The sequence below is a fragment of the Trichosurus vulpecula genome, chromosome 9 (assembly GCF_011100635.1).
Source record: "Trichosurus vulpecula isolate mTriVul1 chromosome 9, mTriVul1.pri, whole genome shotgun sequence".
NCBI lineage: Eukaryota > Metazoa > Chordata > Mammalia > Diprotodontia > Phalangeridae > Trichosurus > Trichosurus vulpecula.
In genome coordinates, this window is record NC_050581.1 from 196,715,386 (window position 1) to 196,734,478 (window position 19,093).

At 43.8% G+C, this 19,093-nt stretch overlaps 1 protein-coding gene and 1 long non-coding RNA gene across 3 annotated transcripts in view; one reads left to right on the forward strand and one right to left on the reverse strand.

Annotated features, from left to right (window-relative positions):
* The window catches only part of CACNA1D (calcium voltage-gated channel subunit alpha1 D), a 359,630-nt gene that overhangs the window by 193,129 nt on the left and 147,408 nt on the right, over positions 1 to 19,093 (reverse strand). For both annotated transcript variants that reach the window (XM_036737725.1, XM_036737724.1), the window contains exons 4-5: positions 4,408 to 4,547; positions 1,743 to 1,885 (exon numbers count right to left, since the gene is read on the reverse strand). In XM_036737725.1, coding sequence (XP_036593620.1) covers positions 1,743 to 1,885; positions 4,408 to 4,547 — 283 coding nt within the window. The remainder of the gene's footprint in view (positions 1 to 1,742; positions 1,886 to 4,407; positions 4,548 to 19,093) is intronic.
* LOC118830783 overlaps positions 15,730 to 19,093 on the forward strand; it is a 29,943-nt gene continuing 26,579 nt past the window's right edge. Inside the window, exon 1 of the long non-coding RNA XR_005009107.1 lies at positions 15,730 to 15,922. This is a non-coding gene — a long non-coding RNA (uncharacterized LOC118830783). The remainder of the gene's footprint in view (positions 15,923 to 19,093) is intronic.

Below are 19,093 nucleotides of genomic sequence, written 5' to 3' on the forward strand. Positions count from 1 at the left end.
CATATTTAAGCTAATTTACAGGTCTAAATTTCCACATATATATAAAGATATGATATATTTCATTAACTATAAATATCTGTAAAGATAGAAATTTAAATATCTAAATTGAGGTTAATAATATTATCCAATCCCTGTATTTTATGAGTGAATAAACAGAGATGGAGATTTTGTGCAGCTTGGCTTCTGAATACACAGTTCCACTGAGCCCACTCCCTCCCAGTCAGCTGATGACCTCTTCCTTGCTGACTCTGATGGCTGATTCTCAGTCTTCACCCTCTTTGCAGCATTTAATGCATAACTGACTCCTACCAACTCCTGCCTACTCCTCCAGCCCTCAGGCCTCTCCCCTGCTTCTCCTCCTTCTCAGTTTCCTTTGCTGGGTCAACCTTCACATCCTAGTCCCCTAACTATGGGCATTCCCAAGGCTTTGGGCCCTCTTTCATTCTCTCTATGCTATGTGGTGTAGTTAGATGCTGGATTTGGAGTCAGGAAGACTGCAGTTAAAATCCATTTCTGACACTTACGGGGCAACCACAGCTAAGTGAGTGCACCTCCATGAGCCTCAGCTTTCTCATAAGGAAAATGGAGGTAACAATACTGATATTACCTACTTCGCAGAGTCGTTGTGAGGCTCAAAAAAGAATATGTGTGCAGAACACTTTGTAAACTTCAAAAGGACATGCATGTCACTATCACTATTAGTATAGTTAGTCTTATTATGTTCAATTATTGCCTCTACGTTAAATAACTTCCAGGTCAATCCAGCTCAGAGAGGCTGAGCTACAGTCCCTCAACACTGTCTGGACATCTCTAGATGTCTGAAGCACAGGCATCTCAAACGTGATCAGAATGAAACTCCATCATCTTCCCTCTCCCAAAACCAACCTTCCTCTAGACTCTACCATTTTGGTGTAGCGTATCACCCTTCAAACCATTTCTGGGCAGGCCTGGAGGGTGTGTGTGGGGGGGAGGGAGAACAAAGAACAGTCTCACAAATTAGGTAACACAGAAATAGAGTGAGGCATTCCAAGGAGGAGTGAACAATTGAAGGCTTTGAGCAGGAACAGACTATCATCAGATCTGTGGTTTTGGAAGATTAATCTGGTCCCATGGTATTGAGGAAGAATTAGAAATATTAAATCTGGAGGCAAATAGGAAGCTATTACAATAGTCCAGGTAAGAGGTAAGAGCCTGAACTAAGGTGGCGACTGTGGAAATGGGATGAAAGAGAAGGAAAAAGAGATATTACGAAGGAAGAATCAACAGGACAGTTGAGAGGTTGTTAGGAAAAAAGGACAGGGAAGAATCAGTTTTCATATGCAGGTAAAAAGATGGTAGTATCATTAACAGAAATAAAGTGGTCAAGGGGAGAAGCTGAGGGGGGAAACAACCCGTTGGTGGAAAGATGATGAGCTAGGTTTCGGACATTTTGAATTTGAGGTTCTAGCATAACAAACAGCTGAGAACTCAAGGCTACTCCCTGAGAACAAGGTTGGGCATACTCTCATTTGCTTTCAAAGGGAATGTCTTCCCACTCCTCCCCTCAGGTTGAAGTGAAACTGGATTGGTTCACAAGATGCGGAGCCCCAAAACAGCTCCTCATTCACATAACTACTTTTTGAGAGAGCCACTCATCCATGTTGGTGCTTTCTATTCCGAATCATCACTGACAAATTTGAAACCTGACCTGAACAGACCCACCAACCACCAACTCTAGGGGCTAGAAAAGGAAGAGAACCTACTGGGCACGCCCGATACCAGCCGAAGTGGTCTCAACACTCGAAAGGCGCGAAGGGCTTTGACATCAAAACCACCTGATTTGCCACTAGAGTGGTTACCTCCTTCTGTTTCTTTGGTTAATTGTTCCAAAATTACACTAAACAATCTGAAAGAAGAGGAGAGAGAGAAACATTAAATTATATTACCTGAGGAGGTAAAACACAATGATCAAAATTATTTTCAGACATGAGCTAATTCCACAAGACTGTAATTTAAATAAAGGTAGACATAAAGAACATCTAGAAGAGTACACACAAAAGGGAAGGGTCCTGGGGAGAGCTGTGTGCTGTGATACTCCATTAAAAACTGTTTTTGTCTCTAAAACAGGAGAACTGAATGTGACCCCTCTGCCCATTTTTCTGGATCCACTTTCATTTCCATTTTTCCCCACCCAAACCCACAACAGCACTTCATCAAAGAACCACAGGAATGCGAGCTGAAAGGGACCTGGAGGTTGACCTAATTCAACTGCTGCATGTCAGAGCAGAGGAAACCAAGGACCTGAGAGGTAACGTGACTCCCTTTATTTCTAGAAGACCCAGTACAACTATCAATGCTATTTGTCCAATTTCTGCAAGAATGATCTTGGGGCTCTTATATTAGGGAACAGTAGTATTTTTTTTTCACATCACAAGGTGTTCATCTGAGATACCTGGGCAGGAATTTAGTGGCCTCAAAGAATTCGATGTCTCTTGGAAGTTTTCCATAATTCAAGTATATTTTTGGTTATTTAATTAATGAGACACTGGCATGCTGGATTCTTCACCTTGCAAGCTTACTCACTGGAAGAATATGGTTCAACTGGACTTCATGTACTGGACTTATATACACAGGGTAAGTCTAATTTTCATCATTACATATAAGGCCAGGAGGGTGAAGAAGAGTGAGGGAACCAGTTTACTCATCATGGTTCAGCAGAAAAAGCACTACAGCAGAAGTCATGAAAGCTAGTTCTAGGCATGGCTCCATTGGGTAATAGCCATGGGACTTTGGTCAAGTCAATTAGCTTCTCCAAGCCTTAATTAACTCAACTATAAAATGGGACTATTAATATCTGCCCCATCTCCCTGGTGGTTATAACAATAAAATGAATGGGAATTTTGAAAATTAAGTACTTCAATAGAGTAAAACACTAGTATAAATGATTATGATTCCCATGTTCTAGCTGCCTAATGCAAGTCTAAGGAAAGAATGAACACAGCAAAACTGGATCTATAGTAAGAGAATCCAGATCTGCATCCTTTGTGCAGAGTTTTGCATGACCATCTGCCCTAGCCAACTTGGGGACCTCCAAGCCTATACCTGGAAGAAAATGGGGAAGAGAGTTTCTTCCTGGGATGTTTTATGATATTTTTTCACATCTTCACAGTAATATCCTATTTGCCCACATGGATAAGAAGCCTTTTGACAAAAAACTTTCTTTTGTCCATCTGCCTAACAACCTCAAGAGGGCATCTGCTCACCACTGCTGGGCCTAAGCAATCCTGGCTTTCTGAGAGTTCAATCTTAACTTCCTGGAAAGAGAAGGCAGTGGAAACCTCTGAAAAAACTATGTGTGTATCTGTATTTGCACACATATGTGTAGAGAAGGCAAGTATTCTGATGGTCATTGATTAGTCCTGCTAGTATCTCATATCTGACTACAAAACTGATCACTGTAGTGCATGAGTCTCCCCACATGAATAAGGTCATCATGACTTAAAGGAAGTTTGATTACACACCATTAGGCCACTGTAAACCTCTGGAAGATAACAACATAATGTGATCTACATTTAGACCCAGGAGTGGTCAAAGACCCCTGTGCACCCTGGTAGACACAACTGCAGGAGGCAGCTTTGGTGGTAAAGCTTAATTATCAGGCCCAAGAAAGCACAAAGAAGGGAAGTATCATCTAAGAAAGTGGCCCCCAGGGCATCTATTTCCTGCTCTGATAGAGGACACTTTGCCTGTCACAGCTCCACAAAGTAATAAATGAAGACTTGTAGGCTTCTTTAACTTAGACCTTCCTTAGGGTATGCCTCTCCCCTTACTGCCATGAAACGATCCATGGAGCATGCCTGCCTCTCTGCATTTTCTGGCTTATTTCATCTAAAGCCAAATATTTCATATTATTTAAGCATTCTTTGTTGTTAAATTTAATGTATGTCCAAGTCCCCTATAAGTTAGCAGAAAACAATGTATAGCCCAAGCAAAGTGATGGTAAAATAGTTGAGAATCACACCACTTGGAAGACATTTTTTTTCCTTTTTATTCAACAGAAAGATAAGTATTAGGAGCCATCCTCATTACAGCCTAGTCCCCAGCAAGGCCAGCATATTGGAGATTCACAGCCAGATTAAATTTTGGATAAGGATTTCCTTCACAGAGCACTCACTGGGGGACTCATTAAAATGACATGGAATTTCAAACATGTTCCCACTAGGAGACTAACAGCTCTGCTACTTTTTTAAATTCATCTCAAGTCAGGCCCCTAATACAAATCTGGGGAAAAATCCAACATCTATTTCCACTCCACCTCCCCTAGAAAGCCCACCTCAAAACAGACAAAGAAAAACAAAACAAAACAACAACAAAAACTTCACAGCAATTCCTCTTTTCCATACAGTTCCCCAAACATAAATGACTTACCCTACTATTACTATTACAAAATCCAGCAAATTCCATCCATTCCTAACATAAGCATTAGGGTGTAACAATAATCCATAGGCTATAATCTTCAAAAATGTTTCAACTGTAAAAATGATCAGGAAGGCATATTCTACTTTTTCCTGTTGGGGAATGGGAAGAGAAAAGAAGAGGGAGAGAGGAAACAACAATTATCACCAAGACTTAAACATAAGCCACTCAACAAGTACCCCCACTTTGGTGTGTCAAGAAAGTATTTTTAATCTTAGACAACAAATATTGCTTTTATTTTGAGCAACTGAGTAGCAGACACACTCAATTCCAGATGATCTAAATGCACTTAAGCCATCTATACTGATGAGTTTACTATGAAAGGGGCTATCTGGGATAGAATGGGCATCCCTGTATTTTCACATATTTATATTATAAAGATGGAAATGTTTCTTCATCTTTCAATTTGAAAGCACAGAAAATCACAGGGGTAAATATATTTCAGAGCCATGTTCTGTAATAATATCCTTTAGAAGAAACTTAGATCATAAGATAATAGATCTGGAGCTGAAATGACCTCAGAGGCCATCCTTTTATCTTTCATCAGATAAGAAAAGTGGGAGGCTCTTGAAAGTTAAATGACTCATCCTAGATCACACAAGGAGTCAGCAGCTGAGCTAGGACTTGAACTCAGGTCTGCTATCTCCAAAGCAACCATTTTCTCCACTGGCAGGCAGCACCTGTTCCTTTTACCAGAAAGGTTAAATTACATATCTGAGTGAAAGGCCACAACAAGCCTTCCCACCACCAGACCTGAGAAGCCCACAACCCTCCATGCCATTTGTACACTCTCTTCTATGCTGAAAAATATACTCTGTGCCAGCATTGTACAGGTGACAGTCCTCACGCTCCAGTCATTTACATTCAACTAGAAAGATCTGGCACAATGAAATGTGGTAAGAGAAAGAGAACACCAATGACTTGGAGAGGAGGAGAGCCTTGAAGAAAGTGAAGGCTTCCAAGGGGAACCTGGGCTTCTAGCTGAGCTGGGCCATTATACAGGAGACTACCCTGCTTGGTGGAGAGACACTGACATAATCAATGTTGTATGAGGACATGTTGGGACAGCTCAAGAGACGTTTTTTCTTTTCTTCTTTTAGAAAAGACATATGTTGTCCGAGGCTCTGTTTAGGTTCAACTCCAGGCATGTGGAGGGAAAGGAGAAATACTCTGGAAGCTACAGACAAGTAGCTGGGTGCCCAATGTGTCCCAGATTTCCAGCATGCCTCCCTATAGACTTCAGAGAATTTCCCTTGGGTGAGATCAGTGGCTTTTTCTTTAGATGCAAGATTTCACTCCTGTTAAAAGAGTCGATTCACTCTAGCATATCTTCTAATATGTTTGAATCTATAGGATTCTGATTTTTGTTGACTAAATGCTTGAATAAATAGTTTTGGTATTCACTATTTTTGATGTTCTTTCATGCAACTAGCATCTGACAAGAAAGCCAAACTGACAGGTGTAATTTTGAAACAACCTTCTCCCTTAAAAGTTATCAGGAAAGAGGATTTTTGTTCTGAACCAGCCATGCCGTAGACCAGCAATGTCTGAAGGAGATAACCCCTCAGAGACTGGGAAAGAGTGGCCAGCCCCAAGTTACATAAGAGGCAGACATTAAGAGGGAATACATTTTAGGCAAAAGGGACAGAGATGGGTGATAGCTTTGCCCAGTTGGCTGAAATGGAAAGTATGTGAAGGGGAACAATGTTAAATGAGTCTGGAAAAGCAGGCAGAAACCTGATTGCGAAGGGCTTTACATGCCAAGCTAAGAAGTTTGCCATCACAGAGTCATTTAACATTGATAAAGGGGCTATGAGTTGTGCAAGAGTCTCCTACTAAAAGGAAGCTACTTAAATCGGAGTCAGAGAGAAAGCTCTTAAGCAGAGACTTTTCTTTGTGGAATTTTGGCAGGACTGGTACAGTGTCGGTCCCTGACCTGGGAAAGCTTGTCTTCATTTCTCCCTTGTATACTTCTATGTCTCTCCTTCCAGTGTCCTAATACTTACAAGCACTCAATCACCTCAATATTTCACATTGTTAATCTGACTCCAATTCAGTTGAATTTAACAGACATTAGCTGAGTGTATGCTATGTGAGGCACTAGGAAATGAGAGAGACAAAGATAATGAAGGCTAGTCTCTTCCTACGAGGAACTTAACCTCTTGACAGAGGAGACAGGGCAGGCAAACATACAAACATAAGGCAGAATGTGTTAAGTCCATATAAGAAATATAAACAAAGTGCTATGAGAGTTCAGAAAAGGAACTTTGAACTGTGTCTGGGGAAGGAAGAAAAAGGTTTATAGGAAAGCTTTGAGGAAGAGGTAGCATTTGGATTAAACTTTGAAAGCTGGATAGCATTTTTATAGGAGGGTAAGCTAGGAAGGCAAGGAAGTATATTTCAAGCCTAGAGGGAAGCTGGGTAAGAACAAAAGCATGAAGGTGGGAAAGCAGAAGTTTGGAACATAAAATATTCCAGACAGTATGCCAAAAAATATGTAAAAAAGAACAGTAAGAGAGAAGTCTGAAAAGGTCATATGAAACCAGACTGTGGAGAGCACTAAATAGCCACCTAAAGAGTTAGGACTTTATTTGGCAAATGATGAAGAATCACCCCCAAAAAATTTTTTGATGTCACAGGGCAGTGACATGAGCTGGCTTATGTATGTGGGAAACTGATCTGTCAGTGACGTGTGACATGAATTAAAAGGACAAAGAAAATAGAGGCATGAAGACCAGGTGGGAGAAGAATATCCCCATGCAAGGTGATGAGGGTGGCAGAAATGGAAAGGAAGGTCTGAATGCAAGAGCTATTTTGCAGATAGAGCTGCAAGCACTAATATTTTTTTTTTAAAAATATATCAACCTGATAAGAAAACAAAAGGAATGGAAACCACTTAAACGAAGTGCAGCCAATGAAAAGGTTCACAGCTTACCTTTGAAAGGAAAGGGCAAAAAGACTCATGCCAGCTATTTATCTAGCCCTCACTTCAATTACGTAAACATATGCACTCCCGCGTGTACACATACACACACACGCACACACACACACACTGTGGAAATTAGACCTTGACAAGTGTAACCATCAGGGAAGATACAATTTTTAAATGTTACTTTTTGTACTTTTTAGTGTAATTTTAAATCTTCAGCACTATACACTGATTTTTTCTTTGTGGAGCTTTGGCAGGATTTGTACAGTCTATCCCTCCTATCTCATAATTGATAACAGATAGTGAACAATTCATAAATGTTTGTTGAATGTGTCACCATATGCTTCTCCATTTCCCTCTGCGTAGCACTGATTTTTCATTCTTTAGAGACTGTTGTATTGCATGTCTTGAAACCTTATCATGGCACAAGCAGAAGGCTAGAAAAACAGAAAAGCTTCCACAGTCTTCCTCCAAGGCCTCATTGTGGTATAGATGTAACCAGGTTACAAGAGTTGAGTATAAGTTTTGGTAGGCTCCCTCTTGCTGGAAAGGCTTCAAGTATTGCACCAGCAACAGATGGAGTCTGCTCTCTACGGGCCACACCAACTAAACAGGGAGGGCCCATCACCAGTAGGCTAGTCACTGGATGAGAAAATGTTTTACTACAGCAGCCTATGGAACGCAGTATATAAAATAAATACAAATTAAGTTCTAGTATGAAAGACAGGTGCAGATCACTTAACAGCTAGAAGAAATCAGGAAGGACTTCTCTTATAGGTGGTGGTGTTTGAGCTGAGTCTTGAAGAGAGCTAAGAATTCCAAAGATAGAGCAGGGGTTCTTAATCTGGGATCCATGAACTTGATTTTTGGGGTTACTTTACATTTTGATAAGTGTATTTCAATAGAATTAGGTTACTTAGTAATTCTATGCAGTTTATTTTGTGCATTTAAAAACATTCTTCTGAGAAGGGGGTCACAGGCTTCACCAGAATGACTGTTAAAGGGTCCATGGGGAAAAAAAAGATTAAGAACCCCTGTAGTAGCAATTTAAAAGCTGAATATTCTAAGCATGGGGGACAATCTGTAGAAATAGATGGAAGAGGAAGATGGGATGTTCTGCACAGGGAACAGCAAGTAGGTCCATCTCACTGGAACATGGAGTGCATGAAGGGGAGTAATTGGAAATCATTCTAGAAGGATGGCTGAATGAATGAATAAATGAAAAAGCATTTATTAAGCACCCATGTGGTATTTCTGTCGATAAAAAATATAAAAGTGAGACTGTCTCTAACCTCAAAGAGCTTGTATTATAATGGGGGTGAGACAGGAGCAAAAAGTATTTGGGGTTAGGAGTTAAGTTTAAAAGAGGTTAACAGCTAGGGGAGGGAGGTCTGGCCTAAGAAATCAGAGATTCTGAGTGTGATCAGAAAGCAGTCAATGTTCATGTCCCACATGGCATGGTAGATGAAACACTGGCTTTGGAACTGGAGCGTAAGTTTGGGGGAGAAGGAAGTGAGTCACCTTTATTACTTGCATTCTATTTTTAATAGTATTTTAATTTTCCCCCAGTTGCATGTCAAGAAAATTCTTAGTATTCATTTTTACAAGATTTTGAGCTCCAAATTTTTCTCCTTCCCTCCCTTCTTCAGAAAATGGTAGACACGTGCTATCATGCAAAAATATTTCCATATTAGTCACAGTTATTACTTGCATTTTGGATGCCTGCGGTATCTCTCCTAGGTAGAGATGTCCAGCAGGCAAGTGAGGATGCAAGACTTGAGCAAAAGAAAGATGTGGCTGGATATGTAGATTTGCAAGTCAGCTGTATAAAGACAATAAACAAACCCATGGGAATGCATGAGATCACGGGGAGAGAGTACAAAGAAAAAGATGGGCCCAGAAGCCTCAAAAAATGACAGCAATTCAAAGTGGTAACGTCAGAGACCAAACTAGGCCCCAACCTAACAAGCGTTTGTCCAGAACTGAAGACCTTTACTTCCTGATGAGCAGCCTCTTCTACTCTTGGGCATCTCTAATCATAAGGGAATTTCCTAACGTTCAGTCAAAACCTGTCCCCTCCAAAAGATGAAAGTCGCTTCAACAAGCATCTGCTAAAAGATAGCGGCAATTCCGCCATCTTTCCAGGCTACTCTCCCATGACTCTCCGTCGCTCACTCTGCATTCCAGCCAAGCCCGCCAACTTGCTGATCCCCGCTCACAACAAGCGGAGGGGACCACGGTCTCACCCCCTTCAAGAATCAGCTCCAGGAGACCCTTCCCCGGTGTGAGCGCTCCTCTCGGTCCGTGAACATTCACGAAGCCGGGCCGGGCACTGAGGATACAAAGGCCCGCCTTTGTTCTTTTATTGTTAATTGGGAAGACCACAGGCAAGCGAGTCAGCCACGGGACGAACCGGAGATAATCGATGGAGGGGTACACCAGCATCGAGCGCGGTGAGGCAAGGCTTCTTTCGGGATGTGAGCCGGGACTTGGGAGCCAGGGAAGACGGGAAGTGGGGACGCACAAGAGGAGAGTCCGGGGGATGGGGGACAGCCCCCGAAGCGCAGTCAGAAGCGGAAGACGAGGCTGGAGGAGGAGCCGGCAGGCAGGGACAAGTGGATCTAGGTTAACCCGGCGTATATTTTGTCTTTGCTGATCTGTAAACACGGCCTGATCCCCCGCTCCCCCATCAGAACACGAGGTCCTCCAAGGCAGGAATCGTTTTGGTCTTCTCATGCCCAAACAAGCGACTGCTGGGCGTTTGCTGGATCAGAGTAACGATTGAGGAGCACGTGATCCCTCCAACAACCCCGGAAATAATGTTATCGCCTTCCTCAACCATTGATCTCCAAGCAACCTCGGGGGGGCGGGGGGGGGGGAGCATTCTGGTGCTGGATTTGGAGCCTTAGCACACTCAGGGGCTGCTCTGGAGGACCTCGAATTTCCTTACCCCTAAAGGGGCCTCGAGGCCGCATGTGGCCCTCTGGGTCCTCAAGTGCGGCCCTCAGACAGAGTCCGAGTTTTACAGAACAAATCCTTTTACTAAGGGGATTTGTTCCGTGGAGTCTGGATTCAGTCCGAGGGCCGCACCCCCTGCTCCAGGCCAGGCCCCAAGCCAGGTGAGAAGCCCCCAGTTCTTGCCCACAAGGGGCTAATAGTCTTCCCAATTTAAAAAAAAATGTTTGGAGGCTGCTTAATTGCGACCCTTACCTCAACTGATTATATTCCTTGGAAGCTAATGGGGGGAGGGGAGGCATGCACAGGGGAGAAATTCCAATGGCTCTCTACAAACCAGTTCTCCCGAGAGGAAGGAGACCCTTCACGGGCGGGCGGGAGTGGCTGCGCCTCCTGGGGGAAGGGAAAGAGCTTGGGGCCATGAGGAACCTGATCTCCAGCCCAGGGGACGCCCCAGGGGCTCAGCCGCTGCCACTCTCCAGGTCCTGTCCGGCCTTGGGCCCTGGCCTCCCCTCAGGCGTCCTCTGACTGAGGCGAGCAGCCACTTGCCGGAAGTAAGGACAAGGGCCGGAAGCAAGGACAAGGGCCGGAAGCAAGTACAGCGAGCTCATTTAGGCGCCAGGCTGGTACGCAGGCGCAGAGCCTTCCCAGCGCCCCCCCCCCCCCCCCCCCCCCCCCCCCCGCGCACAATCCCAGGCTAGAGCGCATGTGCATAGCTAGCTTTGGGAAGCCATATGCAATGTGCTCCTGCTGGAGGCCACAGCCAATCCAGCTCATGGTCGAGTGCGCGCAGGCGCACAGCACTGGCCCTCTCTTACACGCCCCGCTCCAACTACTTGCTAGCCTCTGGCAGTCATGTGCAGCATGCCCCTGCCCCAGGCTCTGTCTAAAGCACCTCCTCTTACAGAGCCAGAGCGCAGGGACCGAGCGTCCTCCACCATCCCCAGGCCTTAAAATCGATACACCTCTGCAAGCTTAGGTAGTAAGTACCACTTTCACGATGACCTTTTATTTACTTGGGGCTCAATGTTGGAAAAACTTCCTACCTGAGGGAGCTATGGCCAAGTGGGATGGGTCACCCTGGGCAGTTGAAAGCAGTTAAATAACTGGAGGTAGAAAATACTTAAATAAGTAGTTAAATGACTAAGAGTCTTGACTCACAAGCTGGACAACCACCTGTTAGTACCTTTTAGGAAGGATTCTTGCTCAGCTTGGGTCTGGAAGTTGTGTTTGAATCCCACTCCTATTCTGTGATTCTAAATTACAAACAACTAACCTGAAAACAAGTTTTTCAAATCCAAATCGTGTTCAAGTTAGAGATGCACTATTGGTTTGATTTTACACTATATGGTCATTATCAGGGAAGAAAGAAAGGGGATGGGAAGAAGCATTTATTAAGTGCCTACTATGTGCTAAGCACTTTACAATACTATCTCATTTTATCCTTACAACAACCCAGGGAGATAGATGATTATCCCCATTTTACAGATGAGGCAGGTCACATCACATTCTCCCCCCCCCCCCAAACACACACTCAGTAAACTCCAGTGGCTCCTGATTGCCTCCAGGACCAAATACAAAGTTCTTTGTTTGGCATTCAAAACCCTTCATGAACTAGCTCCTTCCAACCTTTCCAGTCTTCTAACACCTTACTTTCTGACATGTGGTCTTCTGTCTAGTAACACTGGCCTCCTGGCTGTTTCATGAACAAGGCACTCTGTATCCTTGCTTCAGCCATTTTCTCTGTTTGTCCCCCAAGCCTGGAATGCTCTCCGGCCTCTGCTCTGAGTACTGATCTCCCTGGCTTCCTTTAAGTCCCAACTAAAATCCCATCTTCTACAGGGTCACACTGCCTTCCCTCTGTTTAATTATCTGCTATTTTTCATATATGTATATATATATATGTGTGTGTGTGTGTGTGTGTATACATATATAGTTTGCTTTCTGTATATTTGTTTGCATGTTGTCTCCTCAATTAGACTGTGAACTCCTCAAGAATAAAGCCTGTCTCTTGCCACATTATGTATCCTCTGCACTTAGCACAGTTCCTAGCACATAGTAGGCACTTAATGTTTATTGATTGACTGATTGAAAAATTTAAGGTCACACAGCTGCTAAATGTGTGATGCTGGATTTGAACTCAGGTCTTCCTGACTCTACACCCAGTACTCTATCCACATGACCTCTATGTGATATAGCAGGAAAAGCACCAGCTCTGTCTGGAGTCAGAAGACCTGGAATCTAAGCCTGGCTCAGATTCTTACTACCTGTGTGACCTTCATATAGTCATATGGGCCTCAGGTTCCCCATCTGTAAAATGAGGGGGTCAGATTCAATGACCTCTAAGGTCCCTTTCAGCTCCAAGTCTATATGCTTATGAACCACCCCCGAGGTAAGCCTCCCCCTGCCAACTCAACAGTGACCCACTAATGACTACTTTCTGGTGCTAGTTATTTAACTAGGTCTGAATTGACCTGGTGGAGTTATCTAGTCCCCACCTCTTCATCTTATCCACAATAACAGCAGGAGAGGTTTTGTTAAATGCTAGGTAAAAATCTAAGCAACCAGTATCTCAAATATTCCCTTGATCTGCCACTTCCCTTGTTGCAATCCTGTGAATGTTTTCTTCCCAAAAAGGAAATAAGGTTAAGTCTGGTGTGCCATGTTGGCTATTAATGATCCCTGCAGCCTTTACTTTCTAAATGCTCAACCATTTCTGTAATGGTATATTCTAGATTTTGCCAAATAGAAACCAAGGTCCCTGGCCTATAATTTAAAAACTCTACCCTTCCACTTTTTTTGAAAAATGAGAACATTTTCCTTTCCTCTGATCTTGTGGCACCTCCCTAACAGCAGCTCAACAATCATATCTCCCAGTTCTTTCAGTAAAGAACTAATTTATTTAATGACAATTAGCGAATGCTGCACTGTGGATTTGAAGAGCATGGTTAATAGAGATTTCCTGTTGACAAAATGTTAGATAAACTAACTTTTACTCTGAGATTTACTAAGAATCAGCAGTTATATTAACATTTTTAAATGTGAGCCTGAACAACTTGACCTCATACAAATGTGCCTTTGGTGTGAAATTAGTAAGCAGTAGCAGGCCAAACGTTCAGTGGCCAGCCCAGGCTCCAAACCAGACCTTTAAAGGGCTGGGCCTCTCAAATATCCAGATATATCAATACAACATTGGTGTATTAGATTATATAAGCCATGTTTTAAGTATTTACTGTGTGCCAGACATTGTGCTAATAAAAATGCAAAAGGGAAAAATACAAGCAAAAAGAAAAATATACCCTGCCTTCAAGAAGATTATATTATAATGGAGGAACACCAAAAGGGGAGCTGAAAGGGGCTGGAGGAAGGGAGGGAGAGGAGGAAAACCCATGTGGGGGCAAGGTGGAAAAGTAGTCCTGAAACTTAGAGCATTGCTGGCATGGGTGCTTCTTCAAATGGTGGTTCCAGGGAGGAACTCACCAGAGGAAGAGGCTGAGGATGTAAGAAGGGACGCTGGGGCAGAGGTGGAATAGAGACTGGGAAGAGTCAGGAGCTGAGCCTGATTAGAGGTAACAGGGATGAAACATCAGGATCTAGCCTCACTGTCATTATTATACATCCCGTTCACTGACTTGAACACTCAGAGGATCCAAGAGAAATAAAGGTAGAAGACATGTTCCCTATAGTGAGTCAGGAACCTTGGGAAGTCAGAGCTATACAGTACCTTGTGTTGAGAGAGCCAGATTGAAGCTGTGATTCTGATGCTTGTTACCTGTCTGTGTGACTGTGAGGGAGTTTCTTTGCCTGTCTGAACCCCAGCTTCCACATCTGTAAAGTGGGGACAGTAATATTTCTTCTGCAAGAATGCCGCAAGTAATGAGCCCTGCTCTGAAGAGCACTATCATCATAGAGTTAAAGCGGAAAGGAACCTTACAGACCATTTGATTGATTCCCCTATTTTATAGATGGGGAAACCAAGACCCTGAGAAGTTAACTGGTTTGTCCAAGGTCTCACAGGTATTCGAGGATTTGAACCCAGGTCATCTGCTTCCAAATTTTGTGCTCCCTGTGTTCTATATGCTCCCAATGAGATAATGAGAGACTGAGAACAGGGCTAAAAAACAATGTCTGGGCAGTAGACAGTGCCACTGGAGAATCCTAGGAGTGGCAAACTGAGGACTCAGGCAATACAAGCCAATTTGCAAAAGTTCTCACAGAGAGACCCCTGCTATACCAGTGCTCTCAATACTGGGATTATGAGCGACTCTGGGATATATTCACCAGGACTATTGGGACTTGGAGTCATTCTAAGCTGGTGAGGGGGAGGTTCTTTTCCATTCTTGGTTTCTAATAAAACTTGTCATGCTCTGCTGTGGCCAGTGAGGAGTCTGTGCCAGGCTGTCCAGCTGATAGATTCTCCCAGATAGCTGGGTGGGGGCTGAGCCAAGTAAGGAGGGGAAAAGGGCAACATTGAAACTAAGGTTCTTTGTGCTACAGAACAAGATGCCCCTGACATGAAGGTTACATTGTGTACTTTAATTCTGGCACATCTGTGTATTTAAAATCTCAATGATCTATTTCTCAAAGACTTTAAAAATAAGCAAAAGTATCAGCCACACTGATCTCATTATGTATATAGAATAGACACACACACACAGTTATCCTTACATCCATACACCCATGATATTCTCCAGGCTCATTTGGAGGCAAAATGTTTTTGAAGATTTTCCTCTAGTTCCTCAATTTGAAAAGGTTGTAATTCATTTTTAAGCTCCAAAACACTGAAATTCACTGCCTGGCATGGAATATATCTTTGTTCCCAGAATTGTGTTCATAAGAAGATGGATAAGGCAGTGAGAAAGAGTGCTGGATTTAGAGTCAGGAGACAAGGTTTGCTCTGTCCCCAATGCCATGTGTGAACTTGGGCAAATCCCTTCGCATCTCTGTGCCTCAGTTTCCTCAACTGTAAAATGAAGATGGCCTCTGAGGGCCCTCCCATCTTAAGTCTATAAGCCTGCAAACAAGCACCATCCCCATCAAGTTCACACTCTAGCCAGTAATTCATGGTTTCAGATGTTATACAGCAGCATCCTAAGGCAACAGGGGGGGGCTAAAAAGGGCAGGTTAACTTTGCAATTCTCCATCACCTGTGATTTTATTTACTAGGGGTTTAACTACAATCCATATTTGCAGTAGTAACACACATACATCAAGAGAGCCTCTACTTCTCAGCTGGCCAATATGGCAGAGAGCCTCAAGGGCACATGCTTGCTCTTCATCGTGAGCCTTTCTTTTTGAGGAGTCTTGCCATGACACTGAAAATGTCATTGGTGCCTTTGGCTCTTGGCATCAGTTTTGAACTTGAAATCTCTCTTCTCTCCAGAGCTTAACCAGATCAGACCATATGAGGACTAGGTGATAAAAGAGGCAATGTTCAGCCTGGAGATGAACAGCCTTGAAGAAATGTGAGAGCTGCCTTCAAGAATGTGATGGACTGTCACCTGGATAAGGAAATTATCATCTTCTGCTTGGTCCCAGAGAGCACAGCTGGGAACATGGATGGGAGCTGCAGAATGGTTTGGGGTAAGAAATCCCCCTCCTCGATTTTCTTACAGTTAGAAATGTCCCAAAGTAGAATGGGAGGTCTCGGGAAACAGGGTGTTCTCCCTTGTTGGAGATCATCAACAAGGCTGGAAGACAACCTGGGGGTATTATGGAAGGGGTCTTACTCAGGTATGAGTTGGAGTAGCTGGCCTCTGAAGTCCTTTTTCAGCTCTGGAAAGGGTATTTCAATGGACTGCTCACCTCCCCATCCCAGTGACCTCCCAAACCAAAGCACCCTTCTTGGGTCACTGCTGCCCTACATGTGACATCTCCCTTTGTTCCACTCTAAAGCTTTTTGAAGGTAAGGACTGACCTCACATTTGTATCGGCACCCTCAGCATTTAGCACAGTGCTTGGCACATAGCAAGGGCTTGACCATTTTTTTGTATTCATTCAGAGATTCTGGGAATTACCCACACAGTAGAGAGGAAGACAACAAAGAACAATCTAGCTGAACCCATCATTATAGAGACTCATCTATACTGTCAGTCCAGCTGTCTCTCGAAGCACAGTAAAGCTTGCCTGTAAAGTCAGTGAGTTTTCTTACCCAGCACTAGGGTGAAATGGGATTGCTATTATGGAGGTAGACCCCATGTTAAGCAAATTCAAGAAATAACCATTGAGATATATGAAGGATAAAAATGTTGGTGAGCTTTCCTTTTATGAAATAATTCACCAATATCCTTATAAATACCTACTTCCACCGAGGGCAGCTAGGTGGTCCTGCAGTGGATAAAGTACCAGGCCTGGAGTGAGGAAGACTCATCTTCCCAAGTTCAAATCTAGCCTCAGACATGTACTAGCTGGGTGATCCTGGGCAAGTCACTTCACCCTGTTTGCCTCAGTTTTCTGCTAAAACAGCAAACTGATCCAGTATCTTTGTGAAGAAAACCCCAAATGGGATCAGTCAAACATGAAACAACTATAACAACTAAACAACCACAACAAAAAGCTGTGAACATGACTTAAGACAAAAACTCCGACCAGCCTTCAGGCTTTAGGATCAGATCTGAAGTTCTCATTTTCTCTCATGAGACATTATCTGCTTATTCACTTCATGCCCTCCCCTCCTAAAACTCTTCTCAGATTAAAAGCTGGCTTAGTACAAACTTCCCAGGTAGGTAGCTGCTACTGTCATACAGAACAAGATCTCATACCAAAGTCATCTGTTCCAAGGACTTCTCTTGTCTCTGTTAGGCTATAAACTTCTGGAGAGCCAAGATTGGGTCTTTTTTGGATGGAATGAAGAACTAAAAACAGAAAACATGCACATTCTGGAGGGCTCTCTTAATCTTAATGTCATCTAAAAAGGATGAGGCAATTAAAACTATCTCCAGAAACTCCTCAGGAATTAACAAGAAAAATAATAAGGCCTTCCTGACCTGTGAGCGTAGTGCCTAAGCTTAGTTTCTCCACGATTACTCTTTGCGAATGTAGACCTTTCAAATGCAGGCATTAGCGTGAAAAACCATACAAGGCCCCTGTCTACTGCAGTTGTATTAGTCAGTCAACAAGTATTTATTAAGCACTTGCTACATGCTAGGCACTGTCACTAAGGGGTGCTGCTCCCTCCTCAGCAAGTTCAGCAAGGCTATGGCTGGGCTGTGGAGAGCCTGGCTGGTGGCTGGCGCAGTGATGTCCGAGGAGCATTTCTAGGACCGCCTCCCAAATCTCAGATCTTGGTGACCTTGGGGGACCTGCAGCTGCTCCTCTACTTCTGCTTGAATAAGTTTTAATTTAAACCTCTGGTAACCAGTCTGGCAATGAATCAGAAAGACAGAGGAAGGACAGGCCTAGACCTACAGTTGCATGGATGGAAATGTGAGCACTTCCCCCCACCCCGTAGCTGCCTTTGGAAAACAGTAGCTTAGCTAACACTCAAGATGGGCCTTTCAGGTTTCCATAGTTTGTCTGCATTTGTCCTCAGACATCCCTGGCATACGAGAAGCACAAGTATTAACTTCCTTATTTTGTAGATGAGGACGCTGAGGCTCAGAGAAGGTTGAGTGGTCCCAAGGCCAGTAAGAAGAAAAGGCAGGATTCAAATCCAGGTTTTCTGACTTCAAGTGCATCACTTGAGACGCATGTTAGCTCACAGACTGAGCCAGGGTCAGGGACGTTCCTCTACTATCTGGCTCCAACCTACCTTTCCACACTTAGCTCACTTGACTCTTTCTCTGCTATTTGCCCAGGACATCTCACCCCTTTCTCCTTTTGTACCTTTGTTCAGTGTCTATTAGACTTGAGATGCTTGTCCCTCATCTCATTAGGCTGAAATTCTCCCTATCCTTCAAGGGATAGCCTGAACCCCATCTACTCTGTGCCCCCATCCCTGAGCCCAAGCCTCAAGTCATCAGAGATTCCCTCTCTTATTGCACATCAAAGATGCTTCTCTTACAGTTCTCCAGGCATCTTCCCACCAGCTGTCTCATACCAGGACCATAGATCATGCCCTACAGAAATTAACTTTTTAAGGTCCAGAAATACTCTAGCAGGGCCCTTGAGTGGTGAGTGCCTCCTGTGGCCCACTATATCTGGGCTAGAGGAAGCTGGAGAGGAGGAAGTGAAAAGAAGCCCCAAGCTGGGGCTTTCCTGACATAGTGTTCCAAGAGAGTCAGCCACCAATCATAGGAGTTCCTCCAGGAAATGATCTCTAGCATAGGCAGTGGCATTAGTTCTGGCTACATGAGGATCCATTGGTGGAAGTGAATATGGGTAACCTAGAGAATGGCATCCCTAGGCAGGATGTGAGTGATGAACTGTCTTCTAGGAGCTGAAGGACGATCACATGGAAGAGATTGGCACGGCTGGTCCCAGAGAACAGCACCAGGAAAAAGGAGGGGAAACCGTAAATAGGCTTGATGTCATTTAAAGAAAATCTTTCTGATAACCAGCTGGTCCAGAGTGAAAAGGGCTATCCTTAGAGAAGTGAATTCCTCCTCACTGAGGTCTCCAAACAGAGGCTGGATGCCTACTTGCCAGGGATGGTGCACAAAGGACAGTCTGGCTTAGCTATGGGCCTGCCTAGACTGCCACTGAGGTCTCTTCCAGCTCAGAGATTCAGAGTGAGGGTGAGAACAACTGAGCTTCATTCTAACACCTTTCTGCTTGCAAGGTACTCCTCCATGCAGTGCCTCTGGTGAGGAAAGC